At 39.3% G+C, this 12,599-nt stretch overlaps 1 protein-coding gene across 3 annotated transcripts in view; it reads left to right on the top strand.

The window, feature by feature from the left end:
- Positions 1-7,186, top strand: part of CLMN (calmin) — a 99,689-nt gene extending 92,503 nt beyond the window's left edge. For 2 of the 3 annotated variants that reach the window (XM_084632436.1, XM_084632434.1), the window contains exon 13: positions 1,942-2,134. In XM_084632436.1, the coding sequence (XP_084488562.1) occupies positions 1,942-2,095 (154 nt within the window). In that variant the 3' untranslated portion in view covers positions 2,096-2,134. Of the gene's footprint in view, positions 1-1,941; positions 2,135-3,164 lie in introns of those variants that run through there. The other variant, XM_084632435.1, reaches the window with a different exon arrangement.
- Positions 7,187-12,599: the final 5,413 nt, after the last annotated feature.

Here is a 12,599-nt window from a genome sequence, read left to right as displayed (position 1 = left end):
ATCTTGTCACACCTTTGTTGCCCTTCTCTAGAAACAGGCAGAATCCCACTGAAGATCACTTGAGCCTCCATTTCCTTAAGAGTCTTCCCCAGCCTGGGCATAGTCTCCCTTGATACGTTCCAGCGAGAATCTACCCGTATCATTTGTTCCCACATGAAGGACAATCAGTGGATTCTTTCCTACTCCCATTAGAATCCTCTTCAGCCTCAGGTCCACATCCTGTATCTTAGCACCCGGCAGACAGCACACCCTTCTGTTCTCTGGATCAGCTCTGGTTACAGGCCTGTCCTTCTCAGTAAGGAGTCCCCAGTCATGTAGATCTGCCTTTTCCTGGTGATGCTGCGATTCTCTGGTCTATCCCCTGTTCTCTCTGGCTGCAAGTCCTCTCGATTTCTATTCTCCCTTGCAATCCTCTGCAACCCATCCCGTATCCTCCTCGGGCTCATATTTGGTGGTGTTTTCTCCATTGACTCTTCCCCTCTTCCTATAAGACTATCTGCTCTTCTCTTCTTCCTTGCCCTCTCACCTTCAGTGAGCACCTGCTGTGCCCCTTATTCATTTTCCAACTCTGCAAACCTGTTCCTGAGCTTTATTTCTCCTTCACTAGCCCATCTTTTCCTCTGCCTGCTTCTCTTAGTCACACGCTTCCACTGTCCACTTTCCTCACCCAGCAGTCTCCCCTCAGAGTTCTTTGGTCCTGCTTCCATCTGCAAGTCTGAGCTTTTCCCTTCAGCCTCCTCATGTCTTTGCTCCAATATCTGTTCGAACCTCCTTCTAAACTCAATCAGAGTTTCCACCTGCATCTCCAATCCTCGGATCTCTTCCTCCATCAGCTCTACCAGGCAGCACTTCATGCAGACGAAACTCTTTTCAGGTACCCCCTCCAGGATCATGTATATGCCGCAGCTTCTACATCTAGTCATCTTCATTGTGTCTTCCACTGCTTGGGTCACTACCACTGCTGCCTCTGTATCTGTCATAGCCTTCCCATCTAAGTCCTGTTAGTCCAAGGAACACAGACCAAACCAAACCACCACCACCCAGAGCAAAAACAAACCCCCAACGAGTGCCAGAACACCACACACCCTTCAGTAGCCTGTCTGTTCCTCTGTCTGCCTCTCTTATTCTTCCTTGCAAACTCCCACTCAAACTCCCGTGTTTACAGCTCTGTTTGCTGGCTCCTGTGTTGGAGTTTCTCTTGTTAGTCTTTAAATTTCATTTCAGACTTTTGAGAACTTTGACCAAATAGCATCAGAGAATCCACCCGCCCTCAAGAAAAGATTTCCAATGTATGTTATCAATGTATATTTAAATTCTTCAAAACCTACGTGGGCAAGAACTTTCAAAATAAATGGCTTCATTACTCAAGTGTTTGAGACCCTTTTCAGAGGGCATTTTCAGAAGTGACTAGTGATTTGTGAGTGCCCTTCTTCAGAAACCGGAACGGGATCTGATTTTCAAAATCAGTTGTGGTTCTACCCTGTGAAAATGAAGTCCCTTTAAGATGTCTCAAGTTGGACACCCAATGTCATTCACAATTTCTGAAAATCTTAGCTTTGTTTCAATTAAAAATCCGTATTTGAACACTGCCCAATATTCATAGGTGTTTACAATTAGGGGTGGAACCTCAACTGACATAAATTGGCATAACTCCAGTGACTTCAGTGGGAGTTGCACTGATTGATGCTACCTGAGAATCAGCCCGAAGTTGTCAGAGGCTTAAAACAGTAGTGTGCATTGGCTCCTAAGAAGTGATACTGCACAACCCCCTTGTGTGCCTCACAGTTCTGATTCACTCTTTAGCTGGCTGGACTGTAAGATTAATTGAACTACTGCCTTACAGTTCTGCCCATCTTTCCATCAACAACTGCAGTCAATCCACTGCACATTTACAGTTGTTTTCCTCCCCCAACCCAACCTCTCTCTCTTCCATTTTTGTAGGAAGAAAAAAGACTTAGAGGCTCCAGAGAATGCTATTCCACCTTCTGAACCTCCATGTGTAGAGCAACCCGAGTTATTTTACTTCATTGTTTTCCTCTGGGTGCTGGTCTACTGCCTGTTGCTCCTTCCGCATCTTGTTAGCAACAAACTTTGATCTCTGTGAGTGTGGGAATAATAAAAGACAGTGGCTTGATTTTTTCATGTGTATGCATATAAATCGGTTCCTTCAGGTGAAGCACAGACAAATATAGGGCCTGATTTTAAAGCTGATACAAAGATTAGTCTTAACTTACTATTGTGCTATTTATAACGTTGTAGCACATTTTATATTGTGACATTGTGTAGATATATATATAGATATAGATATATATGAAAATTTTGTACATTTGTGCCTTGCTTTATAAAATGCTAAATAAAATGGATAATTATTATTAGAGACACAGATGATTTAGAGCTCCACTCTTCAAAAATGGTTCTTCAAAAATTGTTCCTCTGGCTACACTTATTTACCTAGGGCCATGTAGCTGTGAAAGAAGGGTAATGTGTGACTTCGTGTCAAAGCTTGGTCATCCACATGGGCAGGGCTTGAAATAAGATCTTTTCTGTATTTCCAGTGGAAATACTTTGGTAGAAGAAGCTTAACCTTCCTCCATCAATTATTCTTCCATCATGTGTTTTGTTTTCAATTGAAAGGACTTTTCAAACACATGGGAGCAGATGCTGATCTCAGTTGCACCTATAACTTCATTGACTTCAGTGAAATTGCATCAGAATTACACCAGCGTAACTGAGATCAGAATTTGGCCCATATTGTTACTGTGTCTGGGTAGAGGAATTGCAAATATAAATCTTGCTATATTTATTAAAAACCTAAAATGCTACCAAAACAAGATACTCTGTTGCACACACTTCTCCTGGGAATAATATGAGAGAACAAACAGTACATGATAGGTGTATAGTCATGCATTACTGGAAGGCACTCAGAATCTGTGGTGATGAGCAAGGAATAAGAATCTATATACAACAGAAAAACTTGCCCCAAGTCTGGAATGAAGGTGAAGGAGAGCTAATACATTTCCATTAACGAAGTACAAGGAAACATTATTCTGAGCCTTGGTACAGATGAAGTGATGATTATGAAGTTTGTCTTTTCTGCAAGTTTTCTTTTGAATTCAGATTTATTGCTGTCTTCTCATCTTTTGATATTGTACCCTCTATATTAGCAAATTGGCTGTGAAAAAAGAACGATCAAGGTAGCTGCTTACCAGAAGAGATTTAAAGGGAGGAAAGGAGAGACTTTGATAGAGGATATTTGATTATTGACATTTCTTCTTTTTATACACTACGGACAAAGAGGCCACCCTCTAAAATATCTTTCAAGGAGCATCTCTCTAAAATAAAGGATTCATCATTCACTCCAAAGCAGAAGGAAAACATCAGTTTGGATCTCTTGCCTCGTCTGCTGATTTATCTACTTCCTTGTCCTTTACATTCAGCCTCTGGATCAGCTGCATCAATGAATTGCACTTATCAGATCATGTGAAGACCCTGCCTGTGAAGACACCAAAAATAATAAAAAAAAAACCCCCAGCTTGTCACCTTCTGAGGTGAAAGTGCAACTCATGAGGATTATAAGCACTGAGATCAATGGGGGAAATGACTACTCGAGAAATAGATCCAGAAAAATGTCAGCAGTCTATATTTCTTCTCTCTGAAAATCTCGAGTACATATGAAGGGACTCCTATCGCCAGACAAAAAGCAAAAATCCTGGCTTGCATTTGGTCTTATTCTTTTGATCAAAAACAGCATAGAAATGGGACAGTAAACGTGTGAAGACATCAGTGATTCCTTTATAGCTTATACTGAGCTTTTTAGCCAGAATGGGAATCAGGTATAAGCTTGGGGTCGCCTACTTGGCAGTAGCAATAACTTCTACCCATGGTATTTCTGGTGTAGTCATCTGCCACCACAGGCACATTTTGACTTCACGATGCCCTGATGAGGATGTGTAATGCTGCTGGTTCAGTTTGAACATCCATACAACAGACCACAGAGTGCCTCATAAAAAAAAAAAAAAAGGTGTTTCATGGGCATGCAGTCAACTTTGTTAGAATAAAAGGTATTTATAATTAGAGGCTGTATGTTTAAGATTCCCTTTCAGTATGCTATTTTTAGTGCTCATTTTAAATAAAAGCTCTTTGGGGACAGGGCATATATATGTACTTGAATGTTAAGCACTTCATTTGCATATGCTTTGAAGTTGTTAAAGGCTTGCTGTCTGCTGAGTATTTCCTTAGTTGCATATTGCACTAAACTATTGTATAGGTTCTTGATATTAGCTTGTTGTTACCTCTTTCAGTAACACCTCATCTTGGAGGTGCAATTGGGATTAGAGGATAATGCTGCATAGGATGATAGTTTAAACACTTGGGGTGAAATCCTGGCCCATTTAAGTCAATAAGAATATTGCCACTGATATCACTGAAGCCAGGATTTCACCCTTGGGCTCTTCCCGTCTGTCCATTATAAGGATCTTCTAGTCCTTTGCCAACATCAGACGAGAGTAGAGATGGGTCCAAGCCATAAATTTGAGAAGCAGATTGAGATCTGGACTTCACCCAAAGTTTGAGGGGAAGTAGGTCCAAAGTTTTTGGTTCAGGCCTATTTCTAGAAGAGAGATGACAGAATTGAGAAAAGTCCCCGCATAACTGGCACTTCTCTGGAGGAACTCTGGGGATCATGGATAAAGTCTCACTGCCTTTGTTAAAAAAGAAAAAAAAAAGTACCACAAACCAGACAGTGAGCTGAGTACGCTTTTTGTTGATTGAACAATTGGACAATAACTGATTTTTGTATTGTGACATTTACTTCATGCAGCTATCCCTGAAGTCTGATGGGTTATTTAATAACTGGTGGCCAAAAGCCTGTGCTGTTGCACGGGTATGGCAGCTGGGCCAAGTAATCCATCATCTGTGCAGTCTCCCTATACAACCAATCAAATTGTTGGATGCAAGTTAGCAGTAGTGTAAGGGCAGTGATTGGTTGTCACCTCTGATATCACAATGGACTAGGACTCTGGGCATGGCATAGGTACATGCCTTACTATAGTTGTATGCTGAACAGATGTAATTTGTGAAGTCAAAATGGCTGAATACTTAAAAAATAGACAGTAAGAGGCCACGAATTCCAGTGATGGTTGAACCTGGTGATAGTCTGAAGAAGAAAAACTCATAGCCATGCTTGCATATGTTTCCATCACTTCGCACTGACTCAAACATTTTAGGTTTCAGTGACCCACACAATTACAATTCTGGAATCTTCATATTTAGATAAATATCTTGTGTTGAACTAGTACATTTTCTCCCAGAGGATCCCTTTGCACAATGAGAATCACTGCACCCACTTCTGAAGTGCAGTCAACTCTGAGGTAGAGTATAGCAGCTGTTTAACACACACAGTAACACTATACAGTAATTTAGGGCAAAAGACTTCACTTCTCTGTAACATTTGGTTAATGCTACAGGGAGACTCCTTCTCTTCATGACAAATTCTTGAATAGGTTATTTTATCATGCTCTTTCTGGTTCTTCCAAGACTCTTGAGCGTCAAGAGAAATCGCTTGGAACTTGGATATAATCTCCTGTTTCCCAAATATTCAGAAAGCTGGCATTGTTATAACAAAGAAACCAAACATCCCTCCCCAAAAACCTCATCTCACCTTGAGGAGCTCATTGGATGTCTCAAGGAAATAAACAATGTCATCCATAAAGATCATTATGATAACTCAGAAACTATGTAACACAGCTTAATGCCAGTAGTGTCTGTTTTCGTAGTGGTAGCCGTGTTAGTCGGTATAAGCAAAAACAACAAGGAGTTCTTGTGGCACCTTAGAGACTAACAAATTTATTTGGACATAAGCTTTCATCCTTGCCAGGAAATACATGGCCACAAGGACAGCTATATTATTTTCCATTCCACCCTACTGATTGATATCTACTCAAGCAACAGATCATGCAGATTAAACCTCATATAGTCTGCAGCTGTTGTCTTAAACATCATACAGTTAATAACAGATCATTCAGATTAAACAATGCTATCAAAGCTATCCCATGAACAGAGGTGGGGCTTGGGTTATGTCCCTTTGTGTTAATAGGATGTGTACAGTTCTAGATGGACCCAGGATTTATTGAGCTGTTTTCACTGCTACAAAATTATTCAGCTGTTAAATAAGGGGACCAAGAGTAAAGAACAAAAGGTGATTCTTACTGGTGTGATTAACCTCTGATGAACTCCTTAAGGAACTCCTTATCTGACCGATCATTCCACATGCAGCATACTTAAAATGTACCAAGGCATTTTACCTGTAATTAGATGTTGTGTACTCTATTGGTATGTTGCAACCTGGGAGGCTGATCTTGAAGTCTTTACTTTGGAAAAACTCCCATTTAAGTTCATGAGAGTTTTGCCTGAAGAATGCAGGACTAGCCAGGGGTATATGATGTTTTAATACCTGGTGGGCAATGTCAGCAGCAGTAAGAATGTAGGTTGGCAGAAATGAGGAGAGATTAAAAGTGGGTGATTAAAGCAGAGGACTAGGATTCTTCAATTCTGTTCCTAGGTGTGTAACATTGATCTAGTCACTGATGCCAAAGTTATCAATCTGAGTGTCTAAAGTTAGACACACACATCCATATTTAGGCACTTAACTAAGCCCTGATTCAGGGAACCATTTAAGCATACGCTTAAACCTAGGCATGTACTTACTTAAGTGCCCTTCCTGAACAGGGATGTGTTCCTGAATTGGGGTCTCAGATTTTGATTCATGTATGCCTAAATCCTTTTTGAAAATGATATGTAGGCTCTAAATCAATTAGGCATTGTGACGCTGAGTGCAGCAATGCCTAATTACCTTTAATAATCTGGGCCTATATAAAAAAGGTTTTGATATTTAAGGAGGAAATTTCATACAAATTATCTGGCAGATTCTTACTCCATTTTCAGCTGCAAAATTAGGCATACACATTATCAAACTGAAAATTAATTCACCCCTCACCAAATAGATAATAATGGGTCAGCAACATGGGTGTGATGCATAATAGTTTCATTTGTGTAGCCTTAAAAAATACAGTCCCATTTTAAATACCATCAATATTTTTGATGGATTGAGCTCTAAAACTTATTTTAGTGGAATTTCTACAGTGTAATTGAAGTGTCTACAGAATCTTATTGAAAGCTTAAAAGTTCAGCTAAGAAAAACTGTTTTAAAGATGAAATATTATTTTGTATCACAGTGATTTATTTTATCTATATTTGAAAGCTGTAAAAACATTTTGAGTATCTGTATAATTGTATGAATGTTATACTTATTAATCATTGTAAATCATGAAAATTAATATTAAAAAAGTAATGCAATTTCATGCATAATTTACAGACATGACAAAATAACTGCAAATATGAGTCAGGTGAGTCAATGAATAGTAGTCTTGAAAAATATGGTGAATGAGCATATAAAACTGTATACAATACAATCTTTAAAACAGATGCTTTACAGTTTTTGTTTTGTGGTAAAACTTGTTGTTAAGGTTGCAAAATAGGCTAAGTGATGACCCACTTTTCTTCACTGCATCCTTAGCTTTTTAAAATAATCATTTTTGGGGCTGAAATTTTCCATGCATTGCTCAAAACACTGCTCTCATCTAAAGAAATGTAAATCCGGAATAACTCTATTGATGTCAATGAATTTATTCTGATTTTATACAGATGTACAGTGCCCCATTGATTTCAGTGGGACTTCACGCAGGTGCAGGAGTTCACCTCCACTGATCCAATTGCAGGACCAGGACCTTAAAGAAATGGGGGTCTTTTATAAGTGAGCACTTAGCAATGTAATCTAATAGTCGATTAATCTGTGACAGCTTTAAGGATTTAGGGCTAAATCCTGCCAAGGCACTGAGTGTGTCCTATGAGATCTAAGTGTCCTCAACTTCCATTGAAGTCAATAGGACATGTTGGCATTCAGCAGCTTGCAAGATCAGAACTTTATGGTGGCTTTAAATCAATTTTAAGTACATATACCATAATGCAGAATAAGAGCACCTGCCACTTTAAGAGCCAGTTCACTGAGGTCCTTATTCACTTAATAGTCTCACTCAGTTCAGTGAGTCTCCTGGTGTGAACAAGATGATTTGTTTGCATGAATAAGAGTTGCAGGATCAGAACCTTAGTCTTTCAAGCAAGTTAATGGAGACTTTTTACCTCTTCTCTCCCCTCCGCCCCCCAGCCACAAGAGAAGAAAAACAGGGAAATTAAATGCAAAAATGTGCAAATGCAATATTAAGATTGCACAGTTTATGTGGGTATCTGAAAGCCCACAAAATGCAGGAGTGAAGGTGGGACAGGTTAGCATTGCTGTAGGAACCTTACATTTTCCATTTCCTAATGTCCTTATTTATTTACTTTGCCACCTTAACACTGCAGTAAAAACGATTTTTTTTCAAGAAGCAATACTGTGTGTCAGTGATAATGCTACTTCAATGACATCTAATTTTTAATTGTTATAATCCTCTCTTCAATAAGAATACGAGTTGCACTTTTGTTTTGTTTTCTTTTCTTTTTTTTAACAGCGCAAAACTGCCAAAGCTGTATAGTGAAGGGGTGGATCTTTAGGTATTAATTTGATATAAATGAATTAGGCATTCTGATGATACTTTCCCACATATTTTAAACAGAACCCAACAATAAGGCATGGGAGGGAAATGGAATCATGCTTCTTATTTTTAGGAACCTTGGATGATCCCTTTACTCTCAAGAGCTAAAGCCATGTTCATTTCTTGAGTGACCATCAAAGCATTGTTCTTTCACTCTGAACTCTTTGTCAGAAAAAGCGTCCTTCTTCTTCTGTAGAATTTCTGCTGTCCCCTTTCCAGCCAATGGTTATTGCTGGTAAAAGAAAATGAGAATTACACTTTATTTTCACACTCTGAAGGAAACATTAGGCTTACGTTAGCAATAGCTATCTCTGCTTAAGGGACATGAAATCACCCTTTAAGTGGTGGTTACTATATTTTTAACTTCTATATGAGAAGGAAATAAAATGGCACTAAGAGCCTGATTTGTGGTTTTACTGCCGGGGAATGGGAAACAATTTCACCTCACGAGAATACAAAAACATGCCCATTGAACAAGGACCAGATTCTGATAACCTTGCTCATGTTCTGTGGTACCTTACTCCACAAGTAGCCTCATTAGTTTTAGTGGGACTTCTTGTAAATTCTTTGGGGAGGGGCCCAACTCATTGTTTTGTGTTTGTACAGGGCCTAGCCCAATGAGGTTCTAGTCCATGACTGGGACTCCTTGGTGCTATGGTAACAAATAAATAATAATGATGTCTGGTTAGGTGCCCTCAAAACGATGACGGGTGGAGAATCTCATCCCGATGACTAAATCCATCCTTAGAAATCAGTGATCCAGTCTCTTCACTTTTTTTTTTTTTTTGAACATGGAATAATGTATTTTTGTTTAGTCAAACCCTTCTGTTTTTAATTATAAGAATCAGACCATCTTCTTTCTTTTGTGATCTCATTATAATTGACGGGCCATAACTTAACTGGTGCTTCAGATATGCCAACACTTTCAGCTATCTTACTCTTACCTGTAAAATGAGGATGAACTTACTTAACTTACCTTTGTTACTGTTTTCCAGTTTAAATTTTAATATGTAAAGTGCTAGGTTGCTGAAGGAGTTAGAGGGACTTTTGTGCCAGAAGTAAACATGCATCAGCAAACTTAAATGAATGTACATTTATTTTTAATTAGCTCCCTTTCTTTGGCTAATTGTCAAGGATGCTGGTTATTTAAATGTGTTTGCTGCCTCACCATCAAACCAACTCTGTGTAAGTTGTTCAAATATATGGCCCTATCATACTTTGCTGGAGATTCTCATAAATAAATTATCCAGTTTGTATTTGTGGAGAAGTCTTAACTATATCCCCTAATAACAAAGCTTATGCAGCATCACTGTGTCAAATTCTTTAATTTGGTTACATTAATGCAACTCCACTGATCTGATTGCTAGACCCCCATTGACTTGTTCCAGGGAGATAACTGAGTGCACAACTTGGCCCTGTTTGTTTTACAGACACACACACACTTGCATTTTATTGAATAGCGAGGAGAATTTGAAACTATAAATGGTATTAAAAAGGACATATGTATTTAAAAGACAATGAAGTTTATATATAAATACTTCTGAATATTTTCTTGGTCAGTGCTCCACCCTGAATGTTTGCAATTATCGTTCAAAGCTGATTTTTGTGAAGGAAAAATTAAGAGAAATTAAAATGTTTTGTGTATAGTTGCTACAAATAGCAAAAAGAGATTACTTTTGGAAATTTGCTCTGTAATCAGACTAGGATGCAAGAGTGAATAGTTTAAAATTTTATTTTATAAAACCTCCAATTTTGAAATAAACTGACAAAATTTCTGTACGTATCTGTTGTCTGCATATTTTCCCATGCTGAGAAATTTCTGTGCTACATTTACTTTTTCAGGAGAAACCATTCTGTTTCGAATAATGTTATTTTCATGCTAAGAGACTGTATTTGCTTGTTATAAAGAAATCTTAAGAGACAGTTTGACAAGCCGAAAACATACAGACAGTGATTGTTAGAAAACAGGAGCCTACTTTTCTCTCCCAGTCACTTTTAAAAAGGAGTAGATGTTGAGTTTAGGAAGGTGAAGGTTTACCAGCATGTAGAATCAGGTATATTGGGGCAACAAGCCTTATGTAAGCTTCCAGAAATAATTTTGCTGAATCATGCATTTGCAGAGGTGGATAAATGTCAGTTTTACAATAAGACTTATCGAGCTCCTTTTCACTTATGATTTTAAGCATTTGAACTGGTGGCTCAACAGGTGAATAGCTGATGCATGGATCCATTTTACAGTGTTCCCCAGTCACTTCTCTTGCAGAACATCAGCGATGGGGAAGTAGCAGAAGCACAATGAAACACAGAGAACCAGGGCCTGGATCTCTGTCCCCAAGAGTTTACAATCTAAAATGGACAAACTTAGACATGCACATAAACAAAGGAAGGTGATAGGGAAGAGAGAACTGTGGGTTATCTTTCAATAAATGTGTGATAGATGGAATCAGAGCAGAAAGTTTAATGGGCTATCTATCTTGGGTACTTTTAAATGGCCCCCCTTACAGCAGAATCTGCACAACTCACACTCTTTAATGTAGTTATCCTCCACAATACCCCACTGAGGTAGGGAAGTACTTAACCATTGGACCATCCTTTTCCACCTAAATCCTGCAGGTAGTAAGTATCTCTAGGGATCTGTCACTAATACTGGCCCAATCCTGCTTCCAGTGGTGTAAGTGCAAAACTTCCACTGACTTCAACAGTGCAGGATCTGGTCCCTAGATATGATATAATGCTGGCAGCAATGGAACTCAGCCTGTGGTTTTTAATAGTACAGTAGATAAGGATAGAGTTAGGAACAAAAAAAAAAATTGCAACATTTATTGCAGTATGTGGCCCTGATCCTGCATTTAGGACTGTTCAGGTGTAATGCCTGGTGGCCAAGGTGGACTAGGGTCAGTCCAAAGCACCAGTCAAGTGTGTGGGGGTGGTCAGGTTGCCAGTAGGTCAATCGGTATCAGAGGCAGTCTGGGGCAATGGTTGGCATTCTCACAAGAGTCTGTACCCAGAAGATCCAATCCAAGGGGCTAGATCAGCTGGCTGGGGAGGTGAGGTTTGGCAAGGCAGAGTCAGGCAAGGCGATCTAGGCAGCAACCAGCAGGCAATGGTCTGTTGCTCAGATAGCTTCCATCCTCTTCCTGTTGGGGTCTTTAAATAGTCCTGGTACCTAATGAGCGTGCTGCCAGTCCATCCAATGAGGGGCCTGCGGTATGGCTGCTGTGGGTCTGTAGGCCTTTAGCACTAAGGTTGAGGTAGCATTTCAGTACACTGTTGTGGTGCAGTGGATAAGGATACTGCCTAAGTACTTAGCAGACTTGGCAGGGTCCTGACATCAGGTGAATCTAACTGTGGAATTGAGGCCCAAAAATGTAGGTCCAAAGTTCTACAGGCCTTAGGAGTCATGCGAGTATGAAGTGCAGGATTTGAGCACTGTGAATGTATGAGTGGGTGGACTTGGACTACTAGGAGCTGAAAGTAATGCCACATGTAATTGCTTGTACATTTGCAACAGTCTCAGACTTGACCAACGCCTCTGTCCTTAGATATTATTAACATGTATGTAGGTAATTTACAGATTATCAAACCTTTCTTCCTGTAGCATTGCTACGGGTATTAACTTGCAAAGATAATCTTCAAGAGAGCTTATTACAATCATTTCTAAAATGCCTTCCTAGTGACTATATGCAATCCGTGAGTGGGTAGTGCTGTTATCCACCGATTATTTTTCCCTGCCTCGATATACATGCTACCTTTAAACGCAATGTGAAAGTTGATCAAAGTGAAATATATAGCTCCATCTGTTGTAAATCCTTTGAATTCAATATCTTTGCATTAATGTTTATGGCTGGTCTGTGCACTTGTGGAATTTACTTTGCCATGTGTACGTTTAATAAGAAAATGATAATCTAGCTACATTATTTGTCTGTCATCCATCGCTATATATTGCAGCTA

Source organism: Lepidochelys olivacea (genome assembly GCF_965140295.1).
Source record: "Lepidochelys olivacea isolate rLepOli2 genome assembly, chromosome: 6".
Taxonomy (NCBI): domain Eukaryota; kingdom Metazoa; phylum Chordata; order Testudines; family Cheloniidae; genus Lepidochelys; species Lepidochelys olivacea.
Note: the sequence above shows the minus strand (reverse complement) of the source record. Positions and strands in the feature narration are given on the sequence as shown.